This window comes from Cynoglossus semilaevis, chromosome 5 (genome assembly GCF_000523025.1).
Source record: "Cynoglossus semilaevis isolate Cse_v1.0 chromosome 5, Cse_v1.0, whole genome shotgun sequence".
NCBI lineage: Eukaryota > Metazoa > Chordata > Actinopteri > Pleuronectiformes > Cynoglossidae > Cynoglossus > Cynoglossus semilaevis.
In genome coordinates, this window is record NC_024311.1 from 1,334,337 (window position 1) to 1,354,955 (window position 20,619).

General features: G+C 39.2%; 1 protein-coding gene across 1 annotated transcript in view; it reads right to left on the reverse strand.

The window, feature by feature from the left end:
* The window catches only part of LOC103378645 (neural-cadherin), a 230,504-nt gene that overhangs the window by 45,634 nt on the left and 164,251 nt on the right, over positions 1–20,619 (reverse strand). The window contains exons 28-30 of the mRNA XM_017032353.2: positions 3,625–3,752; positions 3,323–3,450; positions 1,825–1,948 (exon numbers count right to left, since the gene is read on the reverse strand). Coding sequence (XP_016887842.1) covers positions 1,825–1,948; positions 3,323–3,450; positions 3,625–3,752 — 380 coding nt within the window. The remainder of the gene's footprint in view (positions 1–1,824; positions 1,949–3,322; positions 3,451–3,624; positions 3,753–20,619) is intronic.

Sequence of the window (20,619 nt, forward strand, 5' to 3'; positions counted from 1 at the left end):
ACCAGTTCCTCTTCACATGTCGATTACCCTGACCTCTAGACTTTCACACATGCAGATTATTTCTTATAAATACGTACTTGCTTTCCCTCCAGCTGTCTCTGCAGCTCAGGGTCAACAAACCTCTACAAACTGCAGTCAGGGAAAAAAACAACAACACCTTATTCTGACTCACCTTAAAATCTACAGACTGAATGTCTGATACATCTGCCAGAGGCACTAAAACAAACACTCTCTCTGACTTCATATTTTTATCTACACAATTTGTTTGTCTCTGATTTGAGCTAACTTTTGCAGTTTGGGTTTTTGTTTCCAAGTGTTTCTTAAGTCTTCTTTGCTAAATGTTTGCTATATTGTTACACTGACATCGGCTTAATAGTACCTGGGGTAACACAACTTCAGTGTTGTAACATTTAGCTTTAGGCCATTTGTGATATATTCCGTAGGTGAGTTTTGAAACAGTCAAAAGCTGCTATCACTTTAGGCCAAGTTTCAGATATAACTTCCATCCATTTTCATCTGCTTATCCGTTACTGGGTAACGGGGGCAGCAGTCTCCATGACCGCCACTCAAATCACACTGCACCGCACCACCTTCCTGCGGGTGGTGAGTCCACTGGAAGGTACCAACCACCCTAACCGGAGTTCGAACTTGGAGGTGAAGCCTGGGGGTCCACACCAATGACAGAGACATTGCCTCTGGGCCAAAGCACCACCAGATATAATTTAATAAACTAAAATGTATCCAATGTAGCTAAGACTGTGTCTAACAAAAAACTAAACATCAAATGAGAAAAGGTATTAAAGACAAACATAGCGTATTTTCTGGACTATAAGTCGCACTCTTTTTCATCCTTTGGCTGGATTTGCAATTTATACCCAGGAGTGACTTATATATTAAAATATATAAGTTCATGTTTGTTATTTTCACACTGAGAGCCACTAGAGGGCACTCTAGGCTTGTGTACCAATATCTGCTACTCCTGTACCACTGAAAATGTTCATGTTCATTATTTTCACACTGACAACCATTAGAGGGCACTCTAGCAGGCTGGTGTGACATACTCTAGAGCGCCTCATATGGTTTCTTTTCCTCATTAAGCATTTTCTGGCTGGTGAGACTTATACTCCGGAGTGACTTATTGTCCAGAAAATACGGTAACTAGAAATACAGTAAAATGATAATTTTACTGTATTTCTGTAATATTACTTTAATATTACAGAAACATATTTAACTATTACAATTTTTGAAATTTCCCTGAAACAAATCAGAATATTTGCATTTAAATGGGGATAAAATGTGTTTTTACTATACTTTTCAATCCACTATGAGTGACTTGCAGACTGACATTTAGTTGAAATTCCAGTGGTATCAGGTGAAATGCTTTCTGACTGGCAGGTGAAAATCTCGCAGTTTGCTACTTTGATGCTAACCCTCGTGAACGGCGCTTTTACTCTGAAGCTTCAGAGGGAAGTGACGCTTCATGTCTCTGTGCGTTAGACTTGTGTTTCCTACAGAGTTGATCTGGATTTTCTTCTGCTTCCTTCATCTCTGAGTCCTGCTGGGGTGCAGGGGGGGGGACTCGCTTTAAAGTCTGGATGTGCCGCCGTGTCTCAGCAGCAGGGGAGAAATTTCAGCATGACAGTGCAGGTTACAGTGCATTCTGTCTCGAAGTGCTTTGAGGTTACAGTTAACATCTCCAACACAGCACCAGGGAACTGTGAACGTTCTCTACTCTTATTAAACCATTTATCAGCTGGAGTGCAGGTATGGGTGTGAGGTGTGTATGGGTGGGTGCGCGCCTGTATTTGTGTGTGTGTACGCCACCTTGCTGTCCACCACCAGGTTGCGAATGCAGCCAGTGAAGTGTTTGTGCTGGAGCTGAGGGTAAATGTAGGGAATGTCCTCATTCACGCCACCGAGCTGCAGAACCTGGCTCATGTTCAGGTGTCTAAAACACACAGAGAGAGAGAGAGACAGATAGAACAAACAAACATACCATAAATCAAACAGTCAAAGATGATTAGAATTGTTGGTATAATGCAGAGGTTCCCAAAGTGTGGGGCGCGGCCCCTGGGGGGGGGCTCAGTGCCATTGCGAGGAAGAGGTGCGGATGGAATAAATGAGTGAAACGCATATTGTTTAAAAGAATAAATGTGTCATCTTTGCAAAACAAAGGGAGTAAGTCACTTTTTAGAACACTTTTTTGCAGTAGCAATATTTGGAAAAAAAAAAAAACTAAAAAGAATTGCATGACTAAAAGCAATGTTGGATGTTGAAAGAGAAAATGTTACACTTGACATTGACATAATTACACTGTTAGGGTGAATAAAAACAGCTACATTTAAAATCTGTGGCATAAACTGTGTATGTGTGTGTGTGTTCTGCTAATGGAAGGCCCATCCGAGAAAGTTTTGGAACCACTGGTTGTGTTTGAAAAGATCAATAAGGGTTTTTTTTTTCAGTTGTAATATTTAAAGCTTTTTTGAAGCCAAATAAAATATGTATTTTTTTTTTCACTTTGATATTAAAATCCAAACTGGCTATGATCAATCAACTATGTTCAAATCACAGTAGTGAGGGCGCACTCATTGTAGGCCAGTGGTACTTAATTATTTTCTGTCATGCCGTCATGCCGTTAGACCCCTAACCCACCCCTTCCTTAATTCAATTACTATTTAGAACCTGATCATATGTATTTTCTTCTCTCTTCAAACCATTATTTGAGAAGTACTGCTCTAGGCATTCATTCATATTCCTGCCTAAACACGTTTGCTCCTTCGTGCAAGTGTACCGTGCTGAGTACGGCACACTTCCCTGGCAGCGTTCTCGTGTTTATGTACCTGTCAGTGTTGGGTGTGACGCCTGTCACCTCACAGGAAGAGTGATCCTCAGTGGTCAACCATGTTCCCAAACCTTCCATTTCCATCACTGCCGCTCCAGAGCAGCGATCCAGAGTGAAACGCACCTCCTTTGGGAAAACGCAGTGTAGAGAAGAGAGCATAAGCAACCCAAATGAACTAAGTTCTCTATAACTATGTTCAAATCACAGTAGTGAGGGTGCACTCATTGTAGGCCAGTGGTACTCAATTATTTTCTGTCATGCCGCCACTAGGGGACAGACCCCTCCCCCACCCCTTCCTTAATTCAATTACTATTTAGAACCTGATCATATGTATTTTCTTATCTGTACAAACCATTATTTGAGAAGTACTGCTCTAGGCATTCATTCATATTCCTGCTTAAACATGTTTGCTCCTTAAAGTGCGAGTGTACCGTGCTGAGTACGGCACCCTTCCCTGGCAGCGTTCTCGTGTTTATGTACCTGTCAGTGTTGGGTGTGACGCCTGTCACCTCACAGGAAGAGTGATCCTCGGTGGTCAACCATGTTCCCAGACCTTCCATTTCCATCACTGCCGCTCCAGAGCAGCGATCCAAAGTGAAACGCACCTCCTTTAGGAAAACACAGTAGGAGAAGAGAGCAAAAGTAACCCAAATGAACTCAGTTCTCTAACTGTTCTCTCTTACTGTAGATGGCCACCGTGAATCCAAAGCCATAAATGGTGCGTTTTATTCGCCCCAGTGTGAAACTACTTGCAGTTTCAGAACAGACCAAAGCTTAGAAACCTTGCTGTTGCTGCGGATGTCCAGCCGATGCCAGCGCCGGTCTGCCACGTTCACGTTGCTTGGTAACTGAAGCACCACAGTGCCAGAGCCGTGGTTGATTTTCAGTGTGGGAGTCCCATCTATCAGCTCTGAGACGAGAGAGAAAAACAGAAAGACAAAGTGCTGATTTATACAAAGTACAAAATGGAACTTAATGCCATTAATATCTTTCACGCAGTCTTAAGCATATTGTCATTTTACAGATGAATCAATCTGGACACACAGGATTCAGAAATGTCTTTTTTAAAATCTTCAATTTCTTAATGGGATATAAGCAGATGTTGCTTAAAAGGAAAATGCGACACAACAGGCAAGTACAGTGATCCCTCTCCTATCACGACAGTTGCGTTCCACCACGAAATGTGAAAAATCACGAAGAAGAGGCAAGATAGTTATTATTTACGTATGTATTTACCCTTTTCAAACCTACCCCACACTGTTATCAACCCTAGACTGTATTACCCTTTCCCACACAATTATATGCAGAGTAGAGTTGTAGAATGGCAACGTAGAGCGAAGTGAACAAAAGAGGAGCATTATATGCAGAGTAGAGTTGTAGAATGCCAACGCAGAGAGAAGTGAACGAAAGAGGAGCCGACAGACAAGGGGAGGTGCTGAGAGATGCTACAATGCATGAGCCAATCAGGGAGGAGGAACAGAAGAGCATGCTCAATTAGCCAATAGTGCATCGAGTACTCATTGTATTAGCCAATAGTGTGCTGTGTACGATCTTGTCTAGGTAGTAAACAAAGCTACTAGCGATCATTCTCAAATGCGCTTATCTCAATTGCAAAATGAGATATTTCAAAATCCACATTTTTAAAGCCACTTTTGTATGTATAAATATTTTTTTGCGATATAGCAAATATTCTGCGAGATCGGATTAAAAAAAAAAATCTGCGATGTACTGAGGGAGTGAAAGGTAGAGCCGCGATATAGAGGGAACACTGTACCCTCCCAAAAATGCAGATTTTTTTCAGCACTAAGAGGGAACACTGTACCCTCCCAAAAATTTTCAGCACTTAAATCAAATTCATTGCATAAATGATAAAATGAAATACATTTGCATATACACAATATATAATACACAATATAACCTAATTCTGATGAAGTTTCCATGCGTGAAGAGAAACTGACTTCAAACCTTAGGTCCAAATGTTTTGTAAACACTCTTGGATTTCAAAGGTTTCTGAAAACTAATGACTTTTTAATTTAATCATTATTTCCTCAGCAAGTATTTATTTCATCATATTTTTCCAGGTGAGTTTTAGATATATTAGTTTACATGTCTTTGCTCAATCTAACGTTGTCAAATTGGCTTCATGGTTTGAACAAGACCTGCATCCATACAGTCGGATCTGTCTACAACTGAACAAAGAGTTGATGTCTATCACGGTGACTGGATATTGTTTGGCATGAACAGTAATGACTGCGCTGAGTCCGTGAGCGCTACGTCTCTGTCAAACCTTCAACAATGCTTTTTTATTAGCTGCTGTCCTCTGATTTACTCAGATGGGAAATTAAAAGTTAATGAAGTGGTGAAGCGTGCACGTGAAAGTGTGCGCACTCGGCAAATAAGGAATCAAGGAAATACATGTCAACCGGGAAGAAGTGGCTATCCATCATCAGGAACAATAAATCAAGCATTGATACAGATGTGAACCACCGTGGGTGGGACTTTTTACCTGTACTAAATAGGTTTTCACTACAGAAGTACACACTTAACAAAAAGATAGAAATAGAAATAGACTCACAACAGAGACTTCTAGAAGAAACACCACCCTCAGAACATACAGTAGGAATTAAGGATGGCGCGATACAACTTTTTCATGTCTAATACCGATACTGCAACTTGAAGTATCTGCCGATATCGAAATATATTTCACACCTTCTTTTCTGCCACGGCAGCTGTAGCTGTGGCGCTAGCGTCCTTGTTTATGACATATTACAAAATTGGAGTGGCTATGGTTGGTTTTTTTGTCCAATCCTGAAACTTTGACCAAATTGGGACCGATACTGTTCCGGAGTGTCGGACTGAGCCATCCCTACTATCAATCTCTCATTTCCCCACAGAGAAGATAATGACATAAATGACAAAAGAAAGTTAGAAAGTGCAGATATCATTGACGGACACAGTCATGTTCATTAGCAGTTAGCTTCTCTGCTACCAGGTCGGAGAACCTTGGTTCAAGTGGTTAAGGAAGCAGACTTGGAGTCCGGAATGTTTTAGGTTCAAGTCCACAAGTTGCCAAGTTGCCACTGTCCTGCAGTGGTGTGCTGTGTCACAATGTCATGATTTCTTCTTCTAATCATGACGTTTAGTTTGTTTGAGTCACAATTGCACACAAGTACATTCTCCTTAATAAATGTAGCAGCAAGTTAGGTGCAGTTTGTGTCTTTATTCAGATGCAGTTTGAATTCTCTCACCATCACAACTGTTCAGCTGACTGTCACATTAATGATTTTCCAGAGTCTGCGGTTTTACGAAAAAAAATCAAACTAATAAATACGTACAATCTCGGGCCTAACACATGGTATTATAAGCATTTATTTTATGGGAATATGAAAATGGCTCCGGCTGTCACTTTGAGGTGAAAAGCTCTAATTATATGTGATGTAATTATGTTGTTTTAAAATTGCTTCTGTCAGGCCTGCAGTTTGTCTCTGTTGGCTCAATTCAATTAAAAATAATAATAGAGTGTCACAGCTCATGTCCAATAGCCCATTGTTTCCAGTGTCCCCCCAATGGCACACAGTAACTACACTTGAACAAAATTAAATATTCATTTTACAGCTTTTATTTCCTGACTCCTAAATAGAGCCGACTGTAGTCTGGAAATGGAAATTCAATTGAGAGAAATGAGTTAAAAACAAAACAAAACCAAAAAAAAAAATAAAATACTCCAAACTGTCTCAATGTTACAAATGGCTATTAAATTAGTCATTCAAATTATTTTTACACATTGTAAACTCTTTTATCGCTCTTCATCCTGAATGATTTGTGCATTTGCACCCTTTCTAAAGATCAGAAAGAATATATAAACAGAAAAGATGAATATATTTTGGTCTAAATAAATGATTTTTCCCCCATTATTAATTTATTTGTAGATTTCTTGGTGTGTTTTTTTATATTATTTGTTTTAATGTATATATTTATAGATTTTATCTGTTTCCTTTGTGTATATATATGTATATGTATGTATATATATATACATATATACATACATATACATATATACACACATATATATATGTATATATATACACACACACACACATATATATGTATATATAAATATATATATACATTTACACACACATACTCACATCAAATATCATTGGATTACACTGTCATCCCTCCTGTTCTGTACCTTTTACATTTGTTATCCTGTGACTCTAGTGTTAGCAATTCTTCGTTCAGTGACACGACACACGGACGGAAGCAGTAGAACTTCTTTGTCTATGTTTTCTTTCGGACCCAGACTTCCTTTGCGGATTTATAAATGTAACACTGATGTGACATTTATGTTAAAAAAGTTTGTTTGAAGCTAAATAGAATGGATTTAATGAGCAACACCGGGATAAAGAACAACAGCAGGTCTTGACTTGTAGTAAAGAAAAGAATGGAACAAAGGTCACATTGAAAAAGTTGAAAAAGCATAAATTTAACAAAAAAGGGCAATTTTTTGGGCTTGAGCTAATGTATTGGATTTCACTCTGTTCCCCCTGGTGGACTGTCAGCCTCCTGCCAATATATTAAAATTAATTGGATCATTCCTGTAGTGGCTGTGGGTCGTCTTTCAGCCTGAATCAACTCCACACGGTAATTGAGGAAAAGCTTAGAGACTACGGGGAAAAAAACAAAAAAAAAAAAAACAAAAGCTGACACTACCTGGAGCTGCTGGAATAATGAACAAGGTGTGTACTCCTTACAACAAATACAACTCAGCTTCGAAAAACCTGCCTTGAGACACGAGCAGCATCTCCTCTCAACACCTGATCTCCCGCAGGTGAGTGTATAGATGTCATTAGACGCATCTGTTGAAACATTATGGTAAGGATTATTTTAGTTTGCTGCTGTTACTGCAGCAACAGCAGTGGAGGCAACAACAGGAGCGGAAGCATCAGCAGCAACAGTAGCAATGGCAACAGCTGCAGATGTAATGGTTGAGTGTTTTTTTTTTGAACAGCTGCAGATGTAATGGTTGAGTGTGACTTCATTAAAGTGTGATTTTTTAAATTTTGTGATGTGTTTATCAAACAGATTATTATTGATGAAGTTACAGAAAAGGTGCTTGTAATCATATTTTTTTACATTTTACAAATGCCAAGGCCCCCCAAACAGCATTAGCTTCTAGCTCGGGACCGCCTTTGGAAACCCACAGATAATGCTAGAAAATATGTAAAGAAACATCAGCCTTGTATGTAACTTGTATTTTCTTCTGTTTGAACATCCAAATTTCACTAAATGCTAGAAAATATGTAAAGAAACATCAGCCTTGTATGTAACTTGTATTTTCTTCTGTTTGAACATCCAAATTTCACTAAATCGCTAAATAGGGACCTGACGTTGAGAATCAATAGCAGGTCACAACCATGTTTTTAGGCGCATACCGCCACCTAATGTACCACAGTTTGTAGTGTCATGGTATGACCAGCCTACTCCTTACACAGTGGAACCTTGAAATACGAGCGTCCCGACATACGAGTATTCCGAGACTCGAGTAAGCCTTCGAGCAAATTTTTGCTTTGATACATACATACATTTTACTTAGAGACAAGTAAAGATTTGAAATATGAACACGATTACAGACATCAATGCTAGGTGGCTGAGCAGCCCACGCCGCCTCACACGTTCACGCCTTGCGTTTTGTGTTTGCGTTATCTACGTGATTTTCTCTCTTTTTTGTGCATTATTCTTCATAATAGTGAGTCCTAAGGAAGTGAGTGGTAAGGATGGTAGTGAGAAGAAACGCATGACCATGGAAATAAAGCATGAAATTGTCTATAAAGAAAGAATATAAATCGAAAAAGAATACAATCGCAAAAAAACAAAATAGAAATGTAAAAACAAAATGATACGTAAGTTTATGTAAGTTACATAGTGTATGTGTAAGGTGCGGTACATAAACAAGTGTCTAGGCACGGGCCAACTCTCTTCCCTGCTTCACTTTCTCCATCCTTCTCCTCCGCACATGCCGCCATTAGCCACTAATGTATTGTCTGTCTCGAAGGTAAGAACTCATAATTAAAACCACTTTTTATTTTATATCACAGGAATCCTTATATACTATAATTTCTTTTTGTGTGTGCGTATGTCTCTAAAGCAATTAAAAACATGTTTTTTCCACTGTTATTAGCACTAATAAGGTTTTTTTTTTTAGAGAGCCGGAACAGATTAATTTTTTTCTGTTATTTCTTAGGGGAAAAAATGATTTGAGAAACGACCACCTCAAGTTACAAGCTCGGTCCTGGAACGGATTATGCTCATATCACTGTACCTTGATGTATGATTCAACTGTTGCGAATTGTCACACACATTTTTTATCAATCTTTAATTGATTCATGATGCACCCCCACGTACCATGCTAAAAAATGCATAACTTTCACTTCACACAGACATGTTTGTTCCAGCCTCCAATAATCACTTTGTACCACCTCCCACAGACATGTTTGTTCCAGCCTCCAATGATCATTTTGCATCACCTTCAAAAGGTGTTATAATGAAAAACACATTTTTAACTTAACACAATTTGAACTGAATCATTTTTTTTTTTGTATGAGAAACTGTATCTGTATCTCGTACACATACTGTAGACAATGTGCAGTCTGAATGTAAACAAAACATGTATTTCCTAACAGTGAAGAGCGAATATTGGTAGCTTGTTTTTTTTCGTTTTTATAGAAATGCCATCTTAAAGCAACTTCCTGCTACAAAGGTTGTACTTGCGGCAGGAAACACCGAGGTACTTCAAATAATGACGTATTCCTTTGAAAGGTCTGAACATGTTTACCCTGTTGCTGTTTGATTTGCTCTGTCACTCACCTACTCCTCCAGCTCCTTCTCCTTTTATATGTTCTCTTTGACTGCAGTTTCTCCCTTTTTCTCCTCCTTTGAGGCCTGCTGAAGTCTGTCTTCATCTCCAGCGATAATGTCACTACACTTGTGACCAGAAGAAAACAGCAGACGACCCCTACGACCCTCTTTCTTTGTGCATCTGTCGGTGTGAAAAAATGTTCTTTGTAGCCGCAAAAAAAGCAATGCCTAAATACACATGTCCATGAGAGCTTATGCCAACTAAAACACAAGACGACTTCACTGCTCCTCAATGACGTTTAGAGCACGGCTGTCAAACTTCTTTTCATACTCTTGAAGGGCCGGTAAATGAAAGACTATATAGATCAGGCATGTGCAAACTACGGACCGGGGGCCGGATGCAGCCCGTTTAGATTTTTAATCTGGCCTGTCAAAACGTCCAAATTATATAATTTATTTATATTATCATTATACTTCTGCCTTTTCCCACAATATCCACATAGATGGCGTAGAAAACGATAATAGCAATTTAGCATTTATGCATGACTTTTACATGTCATTTATCTTAGTTCAAACAAACACTCCATGTATCTGCTCCTGACCCGGCCCCCCTGTTCAATTTTAGGACAATTGTGGCCCACATTTGGTCCACTGGTATAGATGTAACTACTCCTCAACGCTGATCATGCTTCAGACGCCCACCACTTGAATGCCAAACAGAAAGAAAAAGAAGGCAGAGCCCCTTGTAGCGAGAGATTTTGTCTTGTTTTGCTGAACGTACATCATTCTGGGTGAGGCTGTCCAAAGTGAGGACTTAGACGACAGTGAGGGAGAAACAGTAAAGCTGACCAAAGCCAGGGTTGAGCAGAGACATTTCAGCTCAACGAACAAACACAGAGTTCTAGGTTTTGATATTGGTCAACATTTCAGGATCAAACATCAAAGAAAAGAAGCCCATCCAATCCGATACCTGAGCCCAAATCCTCAACTTTACTTTGCATGACATGTCGTAAACAGGGACACTATCACCTCAGCAACCACCGCCCCCAGCATACTGGAGAAAAGAAGGCATCAGATTTAGTATTGGCAGATACTCTAAATTGCAGTATTGGTAGTAATATCAGACATGAAACTTTTGTATTGAGCTATCCCCAGATACCCCGATTGGCCAAGTTGCTCTACTGTTAGCTGCCTGTCCCAGCGCCAACATTATGCAACACTGGGCAAACCTTTACTCTTGTGTTCTTACATCCAAATCATCAAACTTTGATGGACCAAGACTGTGATCATGAAAAGAGGCTTGCAAGATTTTTTTTTTGTGTGTGTGTGTCAGTCCCCCGTTTTTCTTTTTCTTGTTACAGAAACGTAGTTAGATTAAAAGTAGTAAAATGATTTTTGCAACATTTGTTTTCTTAAAAAAAAAAAAATTGTGTTATAACTAAATATTAGGGCTGCACGAATATGGCCAAAATGGTGATCACCATTATTTTTATCAATATTGAAATAATGGTTATTGATCAGGATTATTCATTACGATAGGTAAAAACGTATATTATTGCACATTCTATTTTAAACAGAAAGTATGTCAAAATTATATATTATATAGTATATCAAAATTAAACTGACAATACATCCTGACTAATAAAAATATATTTACCCAAGAAAATGGTTAATGAAAAATAAATATGCCAATTTACAATTTGCAAGAATTCCTGTCGAGACAACTGTGTAGTTTTGAGGTCAGCCAAGAGTTTTGGAGAAATAATTGCGAGAGAGGATCACATGTTTCTCTTTCAGTGTTTTCACCATGTTTCTGAATACTTCACTCACAGTATTTATCAGAAATATATTTGACCAACAACACGCTATTATTATTATGTGACTGTGTGCAAGGTTGCCGTTATTGTTTGTTGTTATGGGTTAGCGCTGGACATGGATTGGGATTTAGAGGACCAGCGTTAGCTTTAGCCTTCATGCATTTATCGTATTTGAGTTTGTGGTAGTTTTTCAGGAGGATGAATAAGTTAGTTGTGTTTCCCTGTAGCACAGTCACAGTTCTACTGCACTTTTTGTATAAAATGTAATTTTGGTCAATGTCATTCTAACTGAATCCAAAAAAATCTTCACGCAATAGATGTTGATCTCTTACAAGGTACTAGCTTCTGCTGGGTGCGCTCACTTTCTAAAAAGGCTGTTTTTGCTTGCCCCCTGGTGGTTGGTTATCACAGTGATCATCTTCTTTTAATCACTACAGCCAAAATCGTGATTATGATTTAAATTGGAATAATTGTGCAGACCTACTAAATATGCATTTTTCATGTTGCCGAGTTCAGATTTACATCAATGACACAACGTGACCGCACAAGGTAGTTATGGAGTAGTCGTTTATCAGTGAGTTGAAATATGGTCACAGAAAAACTACATGCTAAGACGGAAGCCACAACAAGGGCAGAGAAAGGACAGGATTCACTTCAGGTTATTTTAACCAATGATGTCATTGTTTTATTCATTTTTATATGATTTTTTAACTAATGAGCTGAAAACAAGCCCTGAGCAATCACAAAAGTGTCTCTGCTTCCAACGTAAGGAAGCTGTGAATTATTTATTCATCAGAGACGATTCTGCACCGAAGCAAATTCAAGCTCAGAGGAGGCCTTTAATAAAAGATGTTAGCAGTTGAAACAGTCTGATCATTTTTTTGTTATATTTTTCAAGGAATAAAAATCATATTATTTCTTAATGGGATTAGGAGAGCATTAGCTAAGATCAGCAGTGGTGGCTAAATGTGTCTGCATGCTTATGTACAACAAGATGGTTGAAGCTTTTACTGGTGACTGGTGACAAAAACCGAAGTAATAAATGGCAAAATGATAGTAATAGCAATAGTAAAAAATAAAGCATAAACATAAAAAAACCCAGAAAAGTACAAAAATCCTAAAACATTTTCAGATATAGTTCAAAAGAATAAAGCATTAGCTAGGAATCTAACTAAATGTTAGCCTTTCGCATAACAAAATAGTTAGACTGATTCAGGTCCTGATTTCACCTGCTGCAGTCAGAGCTGCTCTTCCATTCACTGAGTGTCATGTAATTACACAAATTTAATCTGTCTTGTTATTTGGATATTGATTCGATGAGCAGTGGCCCCTGGCTCCTTGTCTGTGAGTGTGTGTTTGTCATTCTCTGTCGATCCGTCAGGACAAGAGTCATTACTACTGCAATCAATCTGATTCCACTAGGGTCAGAGCGCGGTGCTGCTGCTGCTGATCCCACCACACCATCATTGATTGTTTGTAGATTCAGGTATATTGACAGAAGTATTTAGTATGTGTAGATATTTCAGTGCTACGCTAGAAATGTGTAAAATCTCGAACTATGTATTTAGTATGTGTAGATATTTCAGTGTTACATTTACGCTGGAAATGTGTAAAATCTCGAACTACGCTACAGAGGCAACAGTCATTTCCATGCTGGACATGCTTGGCTAACACAAGTGTTTATGTATATTATTTTAGACAATCAAGGCTTTTGTAGAAGCAAGGATTATTGAGTGTAATCTTAAAGGTAGAAAAATTAACTGCAACATGCAGTGAAAGAAATGCCCACTTTACTCCTACTCCTTATGTGTCAGTTTTATTATCCAAAAAAAATAGGAGAATGTGTCTTGGAACATTCAGGTTTCATCATTTCAAGGGGTGATTATAAATAGAGATCACTCAATTGGATCCTCATATTGGTCACATTTTTAGAAAAGAACATTGAAAAAAACAAAACTTTAGCCTCTCTAATCTGGCACCTAAGCCCAAATGCTCAACTTATCTTTATGGGACATGCATTAAACAGGGACACTATCATCTCAACAACAGCAGCCAGCAGCATACTGGAGGAGAAAAGAAAGTTTTGGATTAATATCTGTATCGGCAGATACTCCAAGTTGCAGCATCGGACATTAAAAACTTGTATCGAGCCATCACTAATTATAATAATCCTGCCCCTCGCAATGAGTATCTGGACCTGTATCCATTCTATCATGTGTACCAGTGCTATGATCTGCCTTTGCTTGACCTGAACGTGACTGCAGGACTGAAATTCATGTACAACCCAAAGCGAAGCGCAGCTGTTCAATAAGCACACCAAATGACATGGATTTTATTATGTAAACACTTGGCAGATGTCATATACAGTGGAACCGTAGAGATACGAGCATAATCTGTTCCACGACTGAGCTCGTAACTAAAAGACGTGTTTTTAATTGCTATAGAGACAAACACACAAAAAATATATAGTATATAAAGATTCCTGTGATAAAAAATAAAATGTGGTTTTAATTACGAGTCCATGGTCATTATGTGTTTCTTCTTCTCACTACCATCCTCACCACTCACTTTCTTAGGACTCAGCCCTATTATGAAGAATAATGCACAAAATAGAGAGAAAATCACGTAGATAACGCAAACGTAATACGGAAGACGCGTACGGAAGTCGTCAAACACGTGACATGAACTAGCGAGGTGGCGCGGGCTGCTCCGAGTGCTCGGCCACCTAGCGTCGGCGTCTGTAAGCGCGCATGTATCTGAAATCTTTACTCAAATCTGAAAGCGAAAATTTGCATATCTCGGAATACTCGTATGGCGAGACGCTCGAATCTCAGGGTTCCACTATATTTTATACAAATGGAGTTGACAGCCTAACAAACTTTGTTAGTCTACATACTGTATTAACCTTGTAAAACCCATGCTTTGGTGGAACAAAGAAAAAAAACAAACATTTTGTTTACCCTGCAGTGCATCTGTTTTAAACATAGACAGGTATTATCCACAGAATCTCAAGTATCTCAGGTAAAAGCTAATGTAAACCATTTCTACAATCCCCAACGTTAACAACAACAAATTGCAAAAGGCGCAGGTAAACAAACTGCACAGTAAGATGTAAACAGAAAAACCACATCGAGTTGTTCAGCCTGCAGCTGACACACGGGCAACCGAGATCATACCAGGATTGAGTAAATTAGAAGCAAAACACCAAGACCTTCCATGTCCATGTTCTGAGTCATTATCCAACACAATCAAACTGTATTCACTAAACCACCACATTTCCCAGTGTGACTCGTGAGCAGTTTCTGTTTCGATCATCTTTTTTTTTTTTACTTGAAAACAAAGCAAAGCAAAGCTAAAACAGTCAAAAGATTGTGATCGATATTAAAACAAACAAACAAAAAAAAAACTCTCTTTAAAGTACACCAGAAAATAAACAAGAAGAGTATAATAGCCTCAGAATTAGCCATGCATCTCAAAGCACTAGTGATATTTACCAAAACACTTACAGGCAAACTATGATAAATTAAAATAAAAACAAATGCTAATTTGCAAATTTACCTAAAAGGGCTGTAAATAAAATGAGGAGGAACAAGACAGACATGGAAATGGGAGGAGAAATGCGGTGAACCTAGGCCTTGTTGGCAGTTAAGGTTATTTTCCATATATATATATATACACTGCATTGCAGATATTAAAGTGCATGGTGGTGAAAACAAATAAAAAAGGCAACAAACTCCTGCCTCCAGCCTCATATCAGCAGCAGACGTCAGAACAACTCATCATCAGCAGTTAAAGCCTTACGTGCCCTACGTGTCGAATCTGTCTGTACAGAGTGGGTTTTTTGGGTAAAGCCAACAGGAAGTCAGAGCAGCTGCCAGGAGATTGTCCAGCAAATAAGCACATTTCTCAAAATGTCAGCATATTTCATTAAAGCTGCCTGACAGACAGCCAAAGTCTGGATCATCGTGGCATCAGCAATGAAAAAAGACACTAATCGTGACCATTTTTATGCACACTGCTGCTGTTCAGTCCACCTGGTTAGTGAGTTTTAATAAACCCTGGTTATCATATGATTTTTTTCTTTTCTCACACTGACCTCTATTTATAGCCTGGTTTCAGTACAATCAGATGGTGTCAGGGCTTCTCTGTGTCTGATTATTGTCCAGATATAAATATCCACAACAGATTAGACTGTGACTTGCTGACACCCCCCAGGGAGGATGACAGGTGCCAAAGTCAAACTTTCGGGGAGTGTCACTCACAATGTAAAAAAAGAAAAAGTTCACAAAAAAAAAAAAAAAAAAAAACTCCACTAAAGCCATGAAGTTACACTTTATTTTTTTTTTTTTACTTCATTTTAACTTTACAAGGAACATCTACTTGGAAGAGATAAATATTTAAAGTAAATATGAGATTTAAAGGATTTTAGACAACACATTTGCGACGAAGTTTGAAATAATTACATAATAATTTACAAACTCCTATTTTCTATACTCACTTTTCAAAAACATAATAGCTGTAGAAAAGTTGACTAAACTAGGTGCGAGTTGAAACCAGGGTGAGTCTTTTGTTAATTAGCTTAAACCATTTCCTTTCCCTTCTTTTTACTGCGTTAAAAACCATGTAATCTCTTCTCTTCGAGCTCCAAACCGTGGATGGCAGTAGTGTTTGTGTGTGTGTTATGTGTGTTTGTTTGTTTGTGTGTGTGTATTTGTGTGTGTGTGTGTGTGTGTGTGTGCTGGCTGAGTACAGCTGCCCTACGGCAGGATGAACGGCGGATGAGTGGGCGAATTTGAAGCAGCAGAAGCAGCATCGGCTGATGATGTGTGTTTGTCTGCGTGTGTGTGTGTGTGTGCTTGTGTGAGTGTATGGGGAATTGGATCAGGCTCAGCGGGCAGCATCCTCTTAACAAGGATTAATAAGGTTTAATAAGAAGGTGAAAACTCGGAAGACACACATACATTTAAAAGAACTCCAAAATCAACTGGTAAAAACAAAGAGTCCGGGCCTGAGTCCAGGAAGTAAGCTCTGGCTTAACCCAAAATCCTTATCTAAGTGGAGGTTTCAGTTAGCATTCCTGAAAGTAAGGTAAACATATTGTTCATTGTTATCGGCAGCTTCCAAAATACCTTTAAGAACTTAAGAAGTAGGTAACTGGACCTACTTAGTTTCTTGAAGACCAAAAGGCTTTTTTCAGTTCATTTGGGTTGTTAGCCGCTTCTAACAGCCTTTAATAGTGTCGGTACATTAAGGCCCTGTTTAAATGGCGACTGTAGGATACAATACAATGCAACAACAGTAGTTTTCCGGATACTGAGCATTTACACTGATCTGGCCCAAACAAAAACCACGCACTAACATACTAACACTGAAGAATATGGAAAACTGGAAAAGAGCATGCAAACTGTAAAACCACTTAAATGACAGATATTGCTAATGGTAGCAAATCAAAGAACTTCTCCACCATGGTGGTTACAGAGACTAGGTTGAAATGTGACAGTGCGGCAGGGCTGACCGTATGGTCTCACTCTGCTCTGTTCACACGGAGATGCTAGCGCAAGAAATTTCAAATCTATGGGGTGTCACTACACAGATAATCATTAGGTGTCCACAATGATTGAGTGAGGACCATCTGGTTTGATAGTGTAGCAGTTAGCACCAGAGGTGGGAACAAGTCATTGCTTTGCAAGTCACAAGCAAGTCTCAAGTCTTTGCACTCAAGTCCGAGTCAAGTCTCAAGTCAAGACAGGCAAAGTTTCAAGTCCTGCTGTTTCTGTTTCGAGTCCTTTCCAAACAAAATAACAATATATTTACACAGATCACTTTGGGTTTTGGAGAAAGTCTCGAGTCATGTCGAGTCAAAGGGCTCAAGTCCAAGTGAAGTCACGAGTCATTAATGTTAAAGTCCAAGTCGAGTGGCAAGTCTCTTTACATTTTGTCGAGTCTAAAGTCATCAAATTGATGACTCGAGTCTGACTCTAGTCCAAGTCAAGCGACTCGAGTCCACACCCCTGGTTAGCACGCTTGCTTCACACAACTGCCTTACATGCAGAGTGTCCTGGGTTCGAGTCCCAATATATCCCTGGTGCCTCCCGTGGCTGCATGTGTGGAACTAGCGCTGTGACTTTCTACATCGCGGGACAAATAAGGCACGGGATTTATTTATAGACCCGATTTTGCTGTGTACTATTGGTTGCTCCTACTACTACACAAGTGAAATCAGGCAGTGACAGACTCTTACTCGCCTCTAATAAAGTTTGTCCAAGTGGAGTTACTGTACAGCTGTGGTCCCCAAGCACTGGGCTGGGTCCATGGGTCAATTGGTATTGGGCAGCACAGAAAGAATTCATAACTTTCATCCATTTCCATTTTATTTATTACCTGATTCAGAACAATGTTTAATCTTGACTAATTACCGGCATCTGTCTATGACTCTTGATACATGTCAAGATGCTTGCCTTGTCACATGTCTCACCTACATCCGCTAACTTCTTAAAAGGTCTGCTCTGGCTAGTAACACATAATACATTACCGCTAACCCCCGAGCTAGCAAATTGAACAGAAAACAAACATCTTTGGAAAGTTTCTTAGCGCAGGGTAAAAGAGCCAATGAGGAGACAGAAGAAGAGCCTACATTTAACAGACAATTCCAGGAGTCCTACTACTTTAGTCCTACTACATTTTCAAAATAAAACATCTTTTAGACTCTATTCTGGTTGTATCAGAGTCTGAATTAACTATTATTTAAAATTATTAAGCCAGATTATCTAAATAAAGAAAGTAAATGGATATGTTTGGATTTTCTTTGAATAAGGGAAATAAGTAGAAATTAAGTACATTTTTTCCACTGTGTCCCACTGCGGCTCGGAACCAAATGACCTATGGACTGGTACTGGTCCGCAAACCAGGGGTTGGGGATCCCTGATCTATAAAGTCTTCCATTTACAAACAGCCCTAGAAAGGAAACTGAATCGCTGATGTTGCCGTGAGGCCGGTCCATGAAGAAATGTTCAGACATTTAACTGGTCCGTGACACAAAAAAGGTTGGGGACCGCTGTTGTACGCCCACGAGACTACAGGGGTTGTTGTGAAATTGTGATCCCATGCCCTATGAGTTATTACTCCCAAATTTAAACAAAAATCGATTTAATTGATTTTCCACCTGGCCCTAGCAGAAAGGCCTTTAAATGTCAAATCTCGATCATCCACCAACCTATTGAATAAATTCCAACTATGAAGAGTTGAAGCCTTTTTGTTTGCTTTTAGAACCGATTATAACTTTGTTAAATAAAGCCATTTCTTTGGTGATACTATTTCTCTTTAGTCCAACATATTTAAAATAAACTCCATAAAAGCATTTCCGTGAAGCATTTGTGCGCAGAGAAAAAGAGGTCAGAATGAGGTAAAAGAGTTTTTGATGAAAACATCAAGAACTGAAACCTCTTTTCACCCCAGATCACAACAGGAATAGTAAAAGGGAGAAACAAAACAGGCCCTTTTTGATGTTTATTAGAAGTCAGACTTGTAGAAATAAGAGCAAATCAAGCATTGGTGTAGATCATATGCAGGGCAGAAGTTTAACCAAAGTGCCTACGAGACAGCCAGGGCAATAAAACAATTACTATTATAGGGAAGAATCTCCAATCCTGAAGGAACCTGAACTTTTCACACAGGAAAAAAACAAAATGATAAGCTCTTAAAGCCTTAAAGCATGAGCTGCTGCTGATGCTTGGATCAGAAAAAAAAAGATTTTAATGACAGAAAAACGTAAACAATCAGTTCTTAAAGTTCTGAGAACACTCGTTCTGCACTCAAAGAGAGTTCAATTACATGCAGCATTGGGGTAAAACTCCAAAAAAGGAACAAAAGCAAAAACTGTAGTCAGTAGTTAAGGCCGAAAAAACGTTTCACTTATAGCACACCACTTCTACCAAGAACCAGTCACTGCTTGGAGGTAACCATTGTCCACATCATCAGCAAAATCATAGGTGGTTTGTTTAAGGCAGTACTTCTCAAATAGTGGGGCAGGGCCCCCCCCCCCCGGGAGGCATAAATGTATCACTGCTGTAATGCTTGAATGATAAGCCTCCGGACACTTGATGGCAGCAACTCGTACAGTGGTTTGTACACATAAAAATATACATGTGGGGCATGAGAGAGAATAATTGAAAACCACCGGCTTAAGCCATTAAACCTGGAAATGGATATGTTGTCCATATAAACCAAAGTAAAGGAGCCACATGTACACAAACATCAAACTACACAAGGACAAATGGTAAAACAGACCAACAATAAATAAATAAAAAAAGAAGACTTACTGCCAAGCTGTGCCCCTGCTTAGATTGTTAGGTTTGCACTACCCAACAGTCCAATTGTACTGCAGCGGTATCAAGTATGTCTGTGTGTGTGGTACTGATTGACTTGCAGATGAAGGAACATTGAGCTGCAACTCTGTGCACACCGGTCGATTGGATTTGTTACACACGGCGGGTCAACCCTGAAACAAGTTAATTAGTGCTGTAAATACGTACAGCCTGAGCCTAATTACAATCTGAGCAGTGACAAATTTGCTCCACCAACACAACTGTTAACGCTTCACCGTCCGCAGGGAAGCGATGCTGAGCTGCACACAGATCGTCCAGAACTGTTGGTGTTGATAGGATGTTTTTTTATTCTATATCTCTCATCTCACTCGTCACTTTTGACTAAGTATCTTTGACAAGGTTTAACGTCCAGAACTGTTGGTGTTGATAGGATTTTTTTTTTTTATTCTATATTTCTCATCTGACTCTTCACCTTTGACGAAGTACCTTTGATAAGGTTTATTTACTTCACAAAGAATGTTTATTCTCCCACTCATAATTAGCTGTGAAAAAGAAATTAATTCCAATGTTCACAGTAAAATTTACCGGTCAATCTACGTTCCTACCCTCACCTATGGTCATGAGCTGTGGGTCATGACTGAAAGAACGAGATCAAGGATTCAAGCGGCTGAAATGAGCTTTCTCCGCAGGGTGGCAGAGCGCTCCCTTAGAGATAGGGTGAGGAGCTCTGTCACACGGGAGGAGCTCGAAGTAGAGCCGCTGCTCCTCCACATCGAGA